A 17,380-nucleotide genomic window follows, 5' to 3' on the forward strand; every position below is an offset into this window, starting at 1 on the left:
AAGAATCTTGGTAATTCTCATTAAGGATTATAGGATGATAAGCAAGAGAATTTTCCTCTCTCCCTCTCTCTTTTCTTGGTAGAGAATGTGGGAGAAAATCCTGGGGCAGAGACTCTGGTGCCCTAGCTCTTCAACAGGACAAGTGCTGAACTGTGCATCAAGGGACCCAAACTCCACTCGTACTGTTAGCAAGGGACATTGAGTGAGTTTTTCTATTTCTAGCATTCAGTTTCTCTTTTACAAAGCTGGAAATTGTTTTGATAATATCTAAATTATTTTTCTGTACATATATTCTATTTTTGAGGTTCTGAAGAAATTTCTCAAAAGGGAGAATCCTAAAGTCCTACATCTTCTACCCTTTACCCCTCATTCCAAGAATCATGGATCATCTCAACCTGACTTGGACCCAGACTTTCATCCTTGCTGGTTTTACAACCACTGGGACACTAGGACTTCTTGCTTTCTTGGGGACCTTATGCATTTATCTTCTCACCCTTGCAGGGAACTTGTTCATCATTGTCGTGGTTCACGCAGATTCTGGACTGTCCACACCCATGTACTTCTTCATCAGTGTCCTCTCTTTCCTGGAACTCTGGTATGTCAGCACCACAGTGCCCACGCTGCTGCACACCTTGCTCCACGGGCGCTCCCCCATCCCATTGGTCGCCTGCTTCCTCCAGCTGTATGTCTTCCATTCCTTGGGCATGACTGAGTGTTACCTGTTGGGAGTCATGGCGCTGGACCGCTACCTAGCCATCTGCCGCCCACTGCACTACTACGCACTCATGAGCAGGCAGGTACAGCTGTGGCTAGCAGGGGCCACCTGGGTGGCTGGCTTCTCGGCAGCACTTGTGCCAGCCAGCCTCACTGCCACTCTGCCCTACTGCCTGAAGGAGGTAGCCCATTACTTTTGTGACCTGGCTCCACTAATGCGGTTGGCGTGTGTGGACACCAGCTGGCACGCTCGGGTCTATGTTACAGTGATTGGCATGATCAACACCTGCAATCTTGTTATCATTTTAGGACTTTATGGGGGCATCATTAGAGCTGTGCTGAAGCTGCCCTCCGCTGCCAGTCGTGCCAAGGCCTTCTCCACCTGCTCCTCCCACATAATTGTGGTAACGCTCTTCTTTGGATCTGCCTTCATTGTGTATGTTGGGCCACCTGAGATCCGAGCTGAGGGCAGAGACAAACTCATCGCCTTGGTGTACACTTTTCTTACCCCTTTTCTTAACCCTATCATTTATACTCTTCGCAACAAAGAGGTGAAAGAGGCTGTTAGGAGGGTTATCCAGAGGATGAGGACTGTATTGAAGACACCCTGAGGTCCTTTAAGGTTATGGTTCATCCATTTGGTAATTGTAGGATTTAATTGATTAGCCAAGGAAACCAATTTATTATTCAAATACTCTGTGAAATGTACAATTAAAATGGACTGATTCTTGGATTAGGGCAAATTGAGAAAAATACAGGGAGGAGAAACATAGTCCCTGGATCTACTAATAGGGGAGAAAGACCACATAAGTGAAGAAATAGCAAAACCAATCATTAGAAAGAAACCCAAATTTCTAGGTAGAGTTTGTGCTGAGAAAATTTGAAGAACTGGCATTGACTCTGTGGTTGTAATCAAGACTGGATACTTTGGATCAAGAAGGTTGTAACTGAGATTAACTAAAAGAATCATATAAGGACACCTGGGATAAATGTTCAGAAATTGACTGAACATGAAAAGTGTGCCCACAAGAATATGAAGTCGAGTGTTCTTGTGTGATCTCATAGGAAAAGACGTTTGAAAGTGGAGAAGAGAATTTGTCTAACAGGACACTGAAGACAAAGATGCTCAATGTATTGGTGGTCTGAACTGAGCTACAGAAATCCATCTTGTACTTTGAATTTGAAATAAGTAAGTCAACCAGGAAATATCATCAATGGAGTCCCCTGTGTGCAAAAATTGCTCGAGGAACCAAGAGAATACGTAAAAAAAAACAAAAAACAAACTAACAAACAAAAAACCAAACCAGGAACGCTTTCTGTTTTCAAGGGGCTGATCATCATTATTTTAAGGAAGCAACTGTCTCACTCTTTCTCTCTCCTATCTCCCACTTTCTTCCCTACACACACACACACACACACACACACACACACACACACACACACACACTCACACACCCCAGTAAGCAACAGTCGCAACATGTTGCCTAACACCAGGAAATAAACTTAAATTTTACTCTATGCTCATCTGCAATAACAGGTATTGGCAGGAAAGGGATGAGGTATTGGCAGGAAGGGGATGACGGGGGAAAAAGTGAGTCTCATAGTTTTACTCAGACATTTTCCCCAAATTTTGGAATCCTCAAACCCTGAGCATCCAGGTGATACTTGTCTGAAGGGTCTCTTCAGACCAGAGGTAGATTTGAAAGATCTTCCAATGATTGTCCCTGGATAACATGACTATAACCCTACTGAAAATACAACACGGGGAAAAAAAAAACCAAACTTATTTCAGGTGAAAACTATACAGTACTTTTTCTTCTTTGCCACCCTTTTTAGTGATGGTGAGTAGGTCTGTGTTTCCTGTTTCTGAATAAGTTCTCAATTTGAGTTTTTTCCTGTCATCTAGCCCAACTATGGACTATGTGGGCCCTATATAATATGAAACAAATTTTAATATTGTACAATAATAAAAAGCAATCTTGTGGAGAGATAAACAGTAATAGTAGATGGGAAAACTGGGATTCTTTCCTTTCCCACGTGAAAGCAGTTTTTCTTTCGTGGTGAGAAGAGGCTCCATTCAAGTCTCAGGTTAAACCAACACATTACTTTTGAAGTTTCCCTTTGAGCAAACTCCATGGTTACTGAACCCACCAGGAAGTCACTGAATCATTGAATTTTTTATTTGGACAGCATTTAAGATGTTGACTCATTTAACCATCTGACTCAAAGGGCTCCATAACTACATAATAGAAAACTAAGGTAAGAGGTAGGAAGTCACAACAGTTTCTCAGCAATTTCAAAACAGACTGGGACTGGAGTAGCAACCAGGTTTTCTACTGGCTTTCTTTTGCTATGGTTTGGATATCACGTGAGCCTCAGAAAGTTCATGTTAGGTAATGTGGCAATGTTCAGAGGCAAAAGGGTTAGGTTATGAGAGCTGCAATCCCATTCCACTTGATGGACTAATGATGTGAACAGATTACTGGGTGGTAACTGTAAGCAGGTCAGGCACAGCTGGAGGAAGTAGGCCACGAGGGCAAGCCCTAGGGGATTTTATTTTGTATTTTTTCTTTTTTGGGGGAGGGGATTATATTTTGTCTATAGCTTCTCTTTCTTTCTCTGTTTTTTTTTTTTAATATTTTTGAGTTGTCAATGGACCTTTACTTTATTTATTTATAGGTAGCCCTAAGAATTGAACCCAGTGCCTTACACATGCTGGGCAAGCACTTTACCTCTGAGCCACAACCCCACCTGGGTGGGGGGTGTGTCTATAGAGCACCCTCCACAGAGTAACCCTCATCCCTGTGTCGAATGTCGCCTGCCATGGGATTTTCCAAGGCTTGCCTGTCACCTTTCTGCTGACAACCCCCACCCCCCCCCAGCCTCTCCATTTCCTTTCTGGAAGTAGGACTCACCTCCATACTTCACAGAATCATCCCCTGCTTTTGCCTGATTTCATGATGTCTGCTGACATGGGGATCCCTGACTACACAGGCATACACTTATAATTGAAGATTACGTGTTCAGTTTCTCATTAAATCTCCCACAGCAGGAAAATGGACAAATGCCCTTGCAAAATCAGTTAGTAGGTAAATACTGAACTCATCCAAAACATTTCAGTCTACTGAGAAAGAGGAAAGAAGGAGAACATTTTTTAAAACCAGAGGATCCAATCTTGCTGACTGAGGCTTGACCCTCCCTACCACCCCCAACAATTGTCTTGTTAATGTGGGTTTTACAGAACCTATATGAATCCAGAATCAGAATACATCTATCTTTCACTTAATCTTTTACTTAAATGTAGGCTATTAAAGAAAATTTCTTTTGAACATGATTTATATGAGCCTGTGGAGTAATTATTGAAAAGGTATTTTGCTGTCTACAGTCATGAAAGTCTAAAATTAATGCCAGTGTTTTATAGATCACTGATTTAGTTATTTAACTCACTTATTAAACAAGTTGCACAACTTTCTTAAACTTTCTCCAAATACGAGGCCCAACGAATCACCTGAACTCTTCTCAGGAACAACTTAACCATGAACAAAAATTTTTATTTTAAGGAGACTATGCAATTCAGATTTGCTGAATTAGAAACTTTCAAGGTGGGTGATATATTTACTATTATTATTATTATTATTATTATTATTATTATTTTTAGGGGGATGAACCCAGGGGTACTTTAGCACTGAGTTATATCCCCAGTCCATTTTATTTTTTATTTTTGATAGGGTCTCACTAAATTGTTGAGTCTGGCTTCAATCTTGTGATCCTTCTTTCTCAACCTCCCAAGTATCTGGGATTACAGGTGCATGCCACCAAGCTCAGCTAGCAATCTGTGCTTTAATATGCTCCGAGATGATTTAGATGTAGTCATGAACCAGGCTGGGGATGTACCTAATCAGACTGGTGAGACTGAAAGAAGAAATTGCACATGCAAAGCCCAGTTATTGGTTCTGCTCTGCCTAGGAGCCATCCAACCCTGGCTACGTGCATTACTGCATCTTGCCACAGCAAGAACGGAACGTCTTTGGTTTTCAGTACTGCATAGTAATTGGGTAGAGAAGAAACAAAAGGAAAAATAACATGCCCACTCTCATAGTAATGTTTGAAATACCCCCACTGAGTAGTTAAAATATCAGGCAGATAAATCATAAGTAAAAAGATAAAATATTTGAGGGCAATAATTAACCAGACCCACCTAACAGAAGTATACAGAATACAGATCTACATCAAGCACAAGTGAAATTAAATGGTAGGGCATAAAACGAGTCTCAACCCAATCAAGAGAATTAATAATATTAATTTTATGTAGATCCTTGCTTCAAATAATGACATAATTAAATTGAGACTAAATAACTAAATAATAAATTTAACAGGTCTATTCTTTTAATATTTTTAAAAAAATCTTCTCAGTTCCTGGAAAATAAGAAAGTCCTGACAATAATAATAAAAATAAAAGGGAGAGATGAGTAAAAAAAAAAATTAAACCGATTAAGAATGAAAAATTGGTTAGTTAGAGCTGCAGCAAAATTTGAAATTATTAAAAATGTATGCAAATTAATTAAATATTTTAATTGGCTAAATTAATTTCAAGAAAAATTAAACATTAGCAATATTAACTTCAGGAGAAATACAATAATCTTATAATACTGAATTGGAAGTAAAAAAATATAACTAGAAAGAATCAAATCCAGATCATGTAACAAATGAGTTCTGCAAATGTTAGAGAAAGACAATCTGTAGTTTTACACAAATACTTCAGGGAGCAGAAACACAACTCAATATGTGCTTTAGAAAGCTTGCCTACCACTAAGATCAAGAAAGAACTGATTCACTAACAAATACAAAAAATTCTTGCTCCAAGTATTACACTCCTAATCAATTAAAATAATTTGAATTAAATGATTATGATTGAGTTTGGTTTATCTCAGGAATGTAAGGTTGACTCAATATAGAAGTCAATAATTTATCACACTAACAACAGGGAAAAAGTTATCTCATTTGATGCAGGAACAAGAAAACATTCAATATTCATTCATAATTGAAAAATAAGAAACCACAACAAAACTTATCACCCATGTCCAGTGTGGGCAGGGGAATGGGTTTCCTTCAGTGGGAGGAGCTGGCTAAGAAATTAAAGCTAAGAAAAGTAGAATTGAAATGATCACAGAACACAGAGAGGTAGTTTCAAAGAGGGGGCAGAGACCAGCAAAGCTGACCAACAGGTCCAGCTTCTAACAAGGAAAAGAGCCCGATGGCTTTTTTTAAATATCAGAAAACATCAAAGGTTTTTGATAGAAAGTTCTTCACCAAATCAGGATAGAGATGGGGGCAGGCAGGCTGCTCAGTTACGCCCATCTCCATTGCTGCAAGGCAACTTTCTGGCAGAGTGGAGGGGCAGTCCACTTGCACTGGGCCATCTGTCTCAGTGGGAGTGACATGAGAAGTTCCTTGTGCCAGATTTACCCTCTCACTGGCTATGATACTGACAAAGGTCCTCACGGGTTTCACTGATAGCTTCCCACAAAAACTACAAATAGAAACTTCTTTATTCTAATAAAGAGCATCTTTTAAATAAAGTAACAGACCTAAGAGAAAAGTGTGAAAAAATTTTCCTTGAAGATCAAAAACAGAACAAGATTAATGGCCAATATAACTTCCATTTAACCTTGTGCAGGATATACTAACTAGTGTAGCAAATAAAAAAGAAAAAGAAAGAAAAAAATTAATTATGGATGTTCTTATATCTATTGAAACATACATGATCACCAGTAAACTAGAATTCAGAATGGTGGGCAACAGTGATACAATGCAATAGTAAAAAATGAAGCTAATTGTATTATCGAAAAACAGTAACAATCAGAAAATGCAAATAAAGAGACAGCATTTATAATAGAGATCACATATGTGTGTGTGTGTGTGTGTGTGTGTGTGTGTGTATCCTAAGAGAAGTTCAAGACTTTTTTTGGAAAATAATACATTTATATTTAAAATTATTTCCACTTTCATAAATAAGTGTGATAGAGCACATTCATGGATGGGGAAATTTATATCAGAAATAAGTTATTTTCTCTAACCTATTGATGAAATAAAATCTGATATGAAATCCTGAAAATGCATATTTGTGGAAATTTGATAAACTTTTTCCAAAGTCAAACCTATTCATGACATTTAAGAAAATAGAAAAGGAGAAAAGGTGGTATATGGTAGTGATAGGTATTTCCACCAACCCTCAAGTGATTGAGACTTATAAGATTATGTTAGTTAGACTCAGTGGAATATGAGGGTGATAATATAAGAAGACATTATAAATGAAGCTTTGGTTTACATGATACAATGCTTTCTTGAATCTGAAGTTTTCCTCTAATAGCTTTTCAGAAAGAGAACTATAATGAGCCATGTGGAAGGGTATTGAATCTAAACAAGAAGCTTAAAAGTATTCAGAATTTGAAAATTTGAGCAGAAGGTCATAGGGTACCTGTTACAGTTAATAAAAAGCTCCACATTGGGTTCAGCTTAAAAATTGTCAGAGCCTTTTTAATTTTTTTCAAGGTTGCTATAAAGTCGAGTTAAGTAAGACAATAAAATGTAACCCCATGGCTTTCAAAATTAAAATCTCTTATGAGTGTTTATAATTTTTCTCTCGTAAAGCAATAGCTAAATTGTTTTTCTCTGATGGGGGAACATCAAATTCAGATACATCTAAAATGATTAATCATAAATATGTTATGCACCATTCTAAATTCTTCATACTGGAATGCTTTATGACATCTTAGAATCTACTGAATAGTGTTTTACAGCTCATGACAAACGTGTCGGTTTATATTTTATATGCACAACAAAATTTAACAGCGATATTCTTTACTTCTTTCTAGAATGCATAGAAACAAAACATGAGTTTTGTGGTTAGGACAGATTAGCAAGCTGAGGGAGGTAATGCCAATCTCATTTAATAACTTTACTTCAATTTGGTTAGTGTGCGCAATTGTCTAGTTTACAGAATTTTATATAATTTTATTTTATGCCTCTCCTATCAACAATGATCAAAAGATTTATGAAAGTTTATGAATAAACTGATATTCAAATAATGTGCTTTTTAAAAGATTTTCTTTCATTTGTAGTTTATTTCCTTCCTCATAGATGGCTATTCTTATTTTTAATTTTCCTTCTTCAAAGGACGCTTATCTGACATCTCTTCTGTTATCAGTGTATCTCCAGGTTTACTGGAGTTGACTCTACCACAGCCCACTCACCTAAAGGACAATGCCTATGTGTTCTAAGTGCCAGGATGAGTAGATATAGAGCTGCAAATGTGTACATTGTAAGAACACACTGAAGCCCAAAGAGAAAACTTGTATGAAAATGTGCATTTTCTCTTTATGCATTTGGAACTTTTTGATGAATACTTTCTGGAGAAAGGTGGTATATCTTTTCAGGGATTGTATCAAACGGAAGCATTTTCAAAATTCTAAAATTAGAGAAATGTTATTCAAAATAAAATGTTTTGTTTTTTTGTTTTTTTTTTTTTGTGTGTGTGTGGTGTATGCATGTAATGGGTTACCACATTATGACCTTGGATCTAACTCTGGCCTGTGGACTGAATAAAATCTGCTGTCTGTTTTTGTAAATAAAGATCTATGAGAGGACAGTCACATCCATTTCTTTACATATTGCTAGTGACTACATACGTGCTACACCAGCAGAGTTAAATAGTGACAGAGACTGTAGAACTTGCAAGGTCTAAAATATTTATTTTCTGCTGCTTTAAGGAAACATTTGCCCACAATTGTTTTAAAGTACATACCTGACATTCTGTAAGTATAGGCTGGTAAACTTTATATTGATTGAATTTTTATCTTAGCCATGTATACTTTTAATCTAATTGTACTGAGAAAATCCTGTTTTTACTTTAAAGTTTGCTTTTCAGCCTTAGAGATTTTTAAATCTTAGAACAAATGATAGTCTCAGGATAAATTAATAAGTGGTCACATACCAACTGCATGTTGATTTCCGATTTGACATCTCTGCACTGGGGATTCTGAATTCTGAGATGGCTTCCTTAGATATTTTACATCATGTCTTTCCTAGCTCTGCTTAATTAATACTAGCACTCCTTACCTTTCCTCTCATTCTGCCTTCATGATCCCAGTCCTGTGGACATGTTGCAGACACAGTAGAAGGAGAGAAGGAAACCGTTGGTTAGGAGAGTTTAACAGCTGGATGAATAACTTGCCCTAATGAATCTTAATTTCATGACTTTAAAGAGAAGGACCCGGGTCTGCCACAGTGGGCTCTCCTGAATCAACAGTGATAACTAATAACAGACCAGAAGTTAAATAGCACACTTGTCAAATCTGTAGTTATCTTAAAATGAATAGAAGGCACAAAAAGGGCACCTGCAGAATCAAGATCCAAAAATAACTCCAAGCACTGGGAAAATACATCAAATTCCACAAGACGAATTCTAATGGAGGCAGAAATTGGTCTTGTGTTTGGTATCAAAACAAAAAGAGCAAGTACAATGACCATAACAAAACCCTTTAAATGAGTACCAATAGGAGAAGTCATGTTGACTATAGCCATTTATTAAGTGTATTTTATGCCTTCTCTCTGCCAGACATTGTGTACAGATATGGTACTGAACAAATATGGAACAAATAGAAATGGTTTCTGCACTTACGATTCAGAAATAATGACACTGAATGAACTGTTAGAAATGGGATGAATTCAGAAATAGAGAGTGCTCTGGATACCTAAGCCCAGAGTATTTGGCCTAACCTGGGTGTAAATGTTGTGTATGTGTGTGCGGAGAGTGGACTGGGGAAAGTCAGACAAGCCTCTCCTTGATTCATCCAACAAGTAGTTATTGGATGTGCCAGGAACAATACCAGGTACTGAATGATGGTGTTGAGGAAAAATTGGTCCCTGACATCACGAACTTTTTGATTTTTTGGTGAGAGAAACAAATAACTATGTAATTAAAATTATGGTTGGGGCTATAAAAAAAAGAATAACTGGGATGCATAAAATAGAATAAGGATTGGGGGCCAAAATATTTACACAGCAGTTAGGTCAGACTTCCCTGAAGAGGTAATGTTAGAAGTGAATAACAGAAGGACAAGGAGAATTTACCTTGGTAAAATGTATCTGTTGTGGTTTGAATGTGAAATGTCCTCAAAAATGTCACATGTGAGACAATGCAAGAAAGTTTGGAGGAAAAATCTAATCAGTGAATTAATCCCTGATGAGATAAATTGAGTGGTAATTGGAGGCAGGTGGGCTATGGCTGGAGGAAGTGGTTCATTGGGGGGCGTGACCATGGGGTATATATTTTGTACCTGGAAAGTGAAGTCTCTCTTCCTGCTTACGGAGCACCAGGTGAGCGGCTCTCCTCTGCCACACTCTTCCGCCATGATGTTCAGCCTCACCCCGAGCCCCAGGAATGGAGCTGGTCTTCTATGGACTGAGAACTCGAAAACGTGAGCCCCTAAAAACTTTTCCTCTTCTACAGTTGTTCTGGTCGGTTCTTTCAGTGGTAGCAGAAAAAAAAAAAAAAAAAAAAAAAAAAAAGCTGAGTAAAACAGGATCCTAGAACAGGAACTGGATTTTTTTCAAGGATGATTCCAAGTGGAGGGAAGGGTGATTTAAAAACTTGGGCGACTTAGCAGATTTCTATTTTTATGTGAAATGTCTGTAGCCTTTCTGCTCATTTCAGAGAGTAAGACAGTGACAAACCAAAGCCAATTTGAGAAAGAGTGACCCCCCCCATAAGTCAAGGGGACTCCAATGTACATGTAGGTTGGTTAAAGGCTGTTCTGTAGAAGAAGAGACTAAGACCAGGCATGAAAACTGTGTTCTTGTGTTTGCAGATGTGTCTTAGTTTATATGATGACCAACAATGTATAAGGGTTGTTTTTCTTCACATCCTGCAAGCTCTACCATTGAGCTACAGCTCCATTTTTTTTTTTTTTTTTTTTTTGGTATGAGGATTGAACCCAGAGGCACTTAACCACTGAACTTCATCTCCAGATCTTTTTTAATATCATGCTTAGGGCCTTGCTAAGTTGCTGGGGCTGGCTTTGAACTTGTGATCCTCCTGACTCAGCCTCCTGAGCCACTGGGGTTGTAGGCATGCAGCACTGTGCCCAGCCTGCAGCCCTTTTTAATATATATGTTTTTTATGAGATAGGGTGTCCTAAGTTGTCCAGGCTGGCTTCAAACTTGTGATCCTTCTGTCTCAGCCACCTGAGTTGCTGGAATGACAAGTGTGAATTACCACATATAGCTCATTGTAATTTTTAATTTGCATTTTTCAAATGGCTAAAGATGTTGAACATTTTTTTTATAATTAGCAGCCATTAGTACTTCTTCTGAGAAGTGTGTGTTTAGTTTATTTAGGGTTTTATTTTTATGTGTTTTTTTGAGCTCTTCATATATTCCGGATATTAATCCTCTGTTAGAAATCAATTAGAGGAAGCGACAAGTAGATAGATTTAATTCATGAAAACTAAAATTTAAACAATCCCAAACTACACATTTATTTTAGTTATTAATATAGTGAACTCAAGGAGGGGAGTTTCAGTTAATGTTGGAAACATTAAAAACTAAAATAGTATAATGGTCATAGGGAGAAACTTAAAGTTTATAGACCATCAATTATGGACCAGATTTTATATTTCAGCATTTATGGATTTTATCTGAGAAAGACAAAGGCAGTGACATCCTCAACTGAATACCAGCATCAGACAGGGTCACTCTGTGACTATATGATAACGTGAGGGCAGGGGAAGACCATTTACTCTGTTTAAATACAAACAGAAACAAGATCACTATATAAACCAGAGTAATTTTTCCTCTCCTAGTTAATATGAATAGCTTCCCTGTCTTGGTCAATGCTAGCTTCAGTCTGCCTTCTAGATGTTTCAGGCCCCAGTAACTGACAGAACCCAATCCATAGCAAACGCTGCTTCCTTGAATCCTCCCCAAGTGACCTGAAACACGTCCACATCCTGTAACAATCCTTTCCCAATATCTTCTTACTGAAATGCTTCACAATTCTGGTGGTGTGTGATCCTCTTCATTGAAAAAGTCAAGGAACCTAATTTTGTCAAACTACAGGTGTGTTCCTTCTTTTTGACTTTAAGCCATTGGCATGCTGTTTGATTCTCAAAGTAACTGAAATGTGCTCTCTTCCAAGGTGGAGAAAATAAGGCCATGAGATGCTAAGTTACTTACAACTAAGTTATTTGGAGGAGCATGTCAAATACCTGCACTTAGTAAGTGAAGCAAGAAAGGTAGAATAACACATTTTACAGTTGATATGATTTTTATCACACTTAACTTTTACAACACACACTTAAACATGATAAAATACACATTTGAATAAACAAATGACTTCTGCAAGGCGCATGGGTAATCTGTAGTGGTCAAGAGCACAGGCCAGGAGGAAAGTGCCACTTTGTGCCCCTGTGGACGTGGTTATGTTTCTTTGACCACCATCAATGCTTCTGGAGGTGATGGTACTTAGAAGTGGTGACCACACGCCTGGGTCAGAATGCTTTGGTTTAAGATGCAGACAGAGGCACCATTTGTGTGGCTGTGGGCAAATTATTAAATGCTCTGTGCTTCCATTCCTCAAGTGTAAAATGGGACTGACAATCTTCCCAACCCAATAATTACTCAATTATTCATAGAGTAATACTGAATATTGTATCAGTTAATACGTGCATTGTGCTTAGGATACCATGTGTGGCCTACCAAAATCTCAGTAAATGGATGTTGTATTGGAACCAAAAATCGAAATAGAGGCTCTGCAGCCCATATTTATTTATTTATTTCAGAAGAAGGAGCTCTTATTAAAGAGGCTTTTTGTTTTTAAAGGAAACATTAGGCTTCTGTCCTAAGAAGTCACTAGAGATGTGGAGGTGTGGTTTGCAGGAAGGATAATGAGATAGCATAACATGTACTCCCTGATCCCAGCTCTCCAGGTGGGAGGAAAACTTGGCCTGCCTCCAAGGGCCCTCCCAGGAGCCTATCCCTGAGCCCAATTGTCACCTGCCTCTGGGACTGGGTTCTCTTCCTTCCCTGTGTCCCTAATGGCCTAAGGCTGTCAGTATTGACTCTAGCATCCCTACCTGCAGGATAAGAATCACTGAGGAGGAGAAAAGGCTACTGGATCCAGTCTTGATCTCCCACATATATACCAAGCCAGACAAGACCAAGCAGATGATGCTCAGCAGTAGGTGAGCTGGGGCCCACGCCAGCTGTTGATCAGGAATCCGAGAGGTGGGATGGGCAAGGGATTTGAAAACAGATATTATTCTTAAATCAGAGAATTGGTTTAGTGGGAAGCTGACCAATAACTGGGTCTTGGAATACCCAGTTTTTAGATCTTAGAGCATCAGATCCAGGAGAGACTTTAAAGTTCATCTTCCTTTCCATTTGATACTTAATTTCAATCTACAATCAAGGGATTGACTAATACCTAGTTTGAAAATGTTAGGAGACAGAAAGTTGCCCTGAGTGCTGCTATGGAATGGTTAGGTTCTAGAACAGATAGTAGAGAGTAGAAGTTTCTGGGAAAAAAAAATCATGCATGACATAGGAGCTGTGGCTAAGACCTAAAGAAATCAGCAATGAAAAGGAAGGGAAGGGAAGGGATACTGTCAGGAGCAGATGCATTTGGAAAGACTTCCATTAGAGACGGCCTTGCCCAGGTTCTGGATGTGAGGGCTTAAAGACACTTGGTGGTATAAGAATTTATGGTTGAGAGGTCTTCAGAGTGCTCCTGAAATTATCCCATCCTTGTTAGACCTTCCTTGACTTAACACATACAATCAACTTCAGTCAAGCTCAGTTTTAGCAAGAGGAAGCATCATCAATAACAGTTCCTTGTGCACAAAAGATGATCAAGAATATTGCTTTAATTCCTGTAGGTTGGTGGAAGTCAATAATGAGTCCTTAAACAGGACTAGGGGAGGTGGGAATACACCAGATTTGAGATGCTAAGTCCATTTGGATATATGGAGCTTGAGATGTGGGAGGACAAGAAGGATATGTTCAAGTGCAGTTGGAAAATGTAACTTAAATTGGCATCAGAAAAATAATTCAAGTATATTTAAGAAAACTGACTTGAGGTTTACAGTTCTATGTTTATTGTTGTAGTTATAAGCAGGGGAATATGCAATAATTAACGAAGTGCTACATTTACTCTCTATTACTTTACCAATTTACAAAGACAGATTTGATATAAAGATAACAACAGTGTAAACAGTAGACAGTGTAAAGGTTATGCGGCTACAGAAGGTGGAATAAGTAACTTTTTTTTTTTGAGAGAGAGTCAGGAAAAAAATCATTAACATCTGACATCTGATCTGGTTTTTGAAGGATGAGATGTGGTTTCCAGATGGGCAAAAAGGAAGAAAGATAAACCAGAAATAAATGATCAGGAGTGATAAAGAAGCACGGATTGTTATTTTAACATACCTGTTTGCCATAATTGAAAAAAAAAATGAATGTACAGTCTCTGTGGAGCAGAAGTAGTTTAGCAGAAATTCCTACAAATGCTCATTGCTCTGAGTGAATTTAACATTAAAAAATATCAAACCTATAATTTTATCCTTTTTTTTGTGGTAGTGGGGATTAAACTCAAGAGTGCTTTACTACTCAGCTACATTCCCAACTCTTTTTATTCTTATTTTTTAGGCAGGATCTTACTAAGTTGCCCAGACTGGCCTCAAACTTATGATCCTCCACCTCAGCTTGGGTGGCTGGAGTTACAGTTGTGCACCACGGTGCCTCGCTCTCAGGGTTTACTTGTCTTAAGAACACTTTTCAGTTACCCTGGTCTGAGAAATGTGGCCCTGGGTACCCTGCAGTGTTTTGTACTTCACAGGTTATATTGAGAATACTGACGGATGTGACTGCATAGGTTGTAAGATTTCTGGTGGTAGAGATTATACCTTCTTGAATTTTGAATTTCTTATGCCTGACACATATTTGTTCAATTGATTGTTATAAAAGTGTACCGAACAATGAGAAAAACTTGCTATGATATTAATCTCATAGACAAAACCAACCTTTTAGCCTTGACTAGAGAAAAACTGTGACCTGGGGAGAAGGGATGTTTGGGAAACTCACATTTATAAAGAGACATTAAATAGCAGGGAGTTAAAGTGCATAAATTTAAATTATGTTTCTGAGAAATAGGATCTATGTAAAACGGAAAAGTGTCACCATCCTGCCATCCTCTATATTCCTGAGTTTTCCATCTGTAAAATAAGCATAACAATGGTATTTATCTCATGAATGTATTTGGAATAAGTGCTATTATTGTTTTTAGGGTGGTATTAATAATAATAGCAATTAAAGTGCTAACTTTAGATTTTAAGAGACAGAGACAGAAAGAGAGAAATTGAATTTTGACTTAGATTTGGCCGTCCCCTTAATCCAGTTTTTTCTCCTTTCCTTGTTCACCTCAGTCTCTCATGGAGCAACGTAATCACTCAAGCCTGAATGAATTTGTACTCCTGGGCTTCCCCAGTGTGGGACATGTCAGGGGCTGGCTTTTTGGGCTGCTCTTGTTGGCTTACCTATTCACCATTTGTGGCAATGCTCTCATCTTCTTAGTCATACGACTGGACAGAGCCCTCCACAAGCCCATGTATCACTTTGTCAGTGTTCTCTCCTTCTTGGAGTTGTGGTACACAGCCACCACCATCCCCAAGATGCTATCCAATCTCCTCAGTGAGAAGAAGACCATTTCTTTTGCAGGATGCCTCCTTCAGACCTACTTCTTCCACTCCCTGGGGGCCTCTGAATGCTACCTTCTCACCGCCATGGCCTATGACCGCTACCTGGCCATCTGCAGGCCCCTCCACTACCCTGCCATCATGACCACAGCACTCTGTGCCAAGATGGCTGCTGGCTGTTGGACTTGTGGCTTCCTGTGTCCCATTTCTGAGGTCATCCTGGTCTCGCAGCTCCCCTTCTGTGGCTACAATGAAATCCAGCACATCTTCTGTGATTTTCCGCCTCTTCTGAGCCTGGCGTGCAAGGACACATCCACTAACGTGCTGGTGGACTTTGCTGTCAATGCGTTTATTATCCTTCTCACCTTTCTCTTTATCATGATTTCTTACGGGAGAATCATCGGAGCCGTGCTGAAGATAAGAACAGCCGCGGGCAGGAAGAAGGCCTTCTCTACGTGCGCCTCCCATCTCATGGTGGTCCTCATCTTCTTTGGGAGCATCATCTTCATGTATGTGCGACTGAAGAAGAGCTACTCACTGACTCTTGACCGAACACTTGCTGTAGTCTACTCTGTCTTGACACCACTAGCCAACCCAATTATCTACAGCCTTCGTAACAAGGAACTCGTTAAGGCCATCAAGAGAACCATCTTCAGGAAGGAGGGGAAAGCTAGTCCTACTCACCACTGACTGTCTACCAAGGTCCTTCCCTTACCTCAAAGTTCACCTCGTGTGACTTCTTTTTTGTTGTTGTATTTTGGTGGTACTGGGGATTGAACCCAGGGCCTTGTGCATGCAAGTCAAGTGCTCTACCAACTGAGCTATATCCCCAGCCCCCACCTCATGTGCCTTCTGCCTGACCTTGAATAATTGTCCCATTGTTACACATACTCTGGATCCATCTCCTCTCACCTTCTTGTAGACTTTTTTTTCTATTTCCTACTTCTTTACCTTTCTAGTTTTCACTTCATCAATACTTCCAGCATTTAAGAACACCTTAGTATTTCTGTTTTTTTTTTTCCTAAAGAGTATACAATTTCTTTGTCACATATCTTTATCCAGCTAGAGGTCAATATCTCTGCTCCCTTCTCTACTCAAACATCTCAGTGGATCTCCTTCTCCTGTTCACTTTCTATTCACATTTTGACCGGTTTCAGTCTGGTTTTGTCTGAGACCTTTCAACCAACATTTTGCCAAGGCTATTAATGATCTCTATATGATGCCAAATCCATTAGACCTTTCTTGTCCTTCCCTTACTTGAAATCTTAGGGCACACAACCAGTCCTCGCTCCTTAATGATTTTTGTATCCTGATTTTCCATGACACTGCTTTCCCACCTAATAAGTCCTTTTCAGTATTCTTTACCTTGTAAAACTCTCTCTCGATATTCAGACTTATGACTTCAAATACCATCACTATCAATGCCAAGGGCTGATAAGTTTTATTTTATTTTATTTTTTAATCTCAAAGCCAGCACTCTCTTTTGAGCTATAGACTAAACTATATCAAAGAGACAACCTAACAACCCTATTTGGATGTCTCCCAGGAGCTTAAAAAACATCAAGTATGAAATCTTCAAAATTTCCAACCCTGAAAATTTGGTGTTTTTATTTCCTTCTGTTTTTGCCAAGAAATTGCTGTTATTTTATTTTGCTTCCTCTTCTTCAATTTCTACTTCCAATTCATTACTAAAATACGTCAATTTTACTTATAATATAGTCTTAAATCTGTTTGGTTTTTATTCACTTACTTGTATGCTCTTTGTAACCATTGAATTCCAAGATTAATAACTTGTCATATGTGGATTATTATGTATAATAATTAGTATGAATTTTCCTTCTGATTCCTAGAGGTAAGTGGAGAGCAAAACCCTTCCACATTATCCTTTTCTATTTCCTGAGGCTTAGGAAGAGCAT

The 17,380-nt window shown here is 38.6% G+C and overlaps 2 protein-coding genes and 1 non-coding gene across 3 annotated transcripts; 2 read left to right on the forward strand and 1 right to left on the reverse strand.

Annotated features, from left to right (window-relative positions):
- Nucleotides 1–380: 380 nt before the first annotated feature.
- On the forward strand, nt 381–1,325 carry LOC101956417 (olfactory receptor 6N1-like). The gene has a single exon (XM_005339424.2). The coding sequence runs from the start codon at nt 381–383 to the stop codon at nt 1,323–1,325; it is 945 nt and encodes a 314-aa protein (XP_005339481.2).
- Nucleotides 1,326–15,200: 13,875 nt separating this feature from the next.
- On the forward strand, nt 15,201–17,090 carry LOC101972171 (olfactory receptor 6N2). Its single transcript, XM_005339395.2, has one exon. It carries the CDS (start codon nt 15,201–15,203, stop codon nt 16,152–16,154), a length of 954 nt encoding a protein of 317 aa, XP_005339452.2. The 3' UTR covers nt 16,155–17,090.
- Nucleotides 16,223–16,295, reverse strand: Trnaa-ugc (transfer RNA alanine (anticodon UGC)). The gene has a single exon. It is a non-coding gene; the product is annotated as a tRNA-Ala (tRNA).
- Nucleotides 17,091–17,380: the final 290 nt, after the last annotated feature.

This window comes from Ictidomys tridecemlineatus, chromosome 11 (assembly GCF_052094955.1).
Source record: "Ictidomys tridecemlineatus isolate mIctTri1 chromosome 11, mIctTri1.hap1, whole genome shotgun sequence".
Taxonomy (NCBI): Eukaryota; Metazoa; Chordata; class Mammalia; order Rodentia; family Sciuridae; genus Ictidomys; species Ictidomys tridecemlineatus.

Bases quoted from the DNA above. Each gene is read 5' to 3' on its own strand.
- LOC101972171 (XM_005339395.2), top strand. From the start codon at position 15,201: ATGGAGCAACGTAATCACTCAAGCCTGAATGAATTTGTACTCCTGGGC.
- LOC101956417 (XM_005339424.2), top strand. From the start codon at position 381: ATGGATCATCTCAACCTGACTTGGACCCAGACTTTCATCCTTGCTGGT.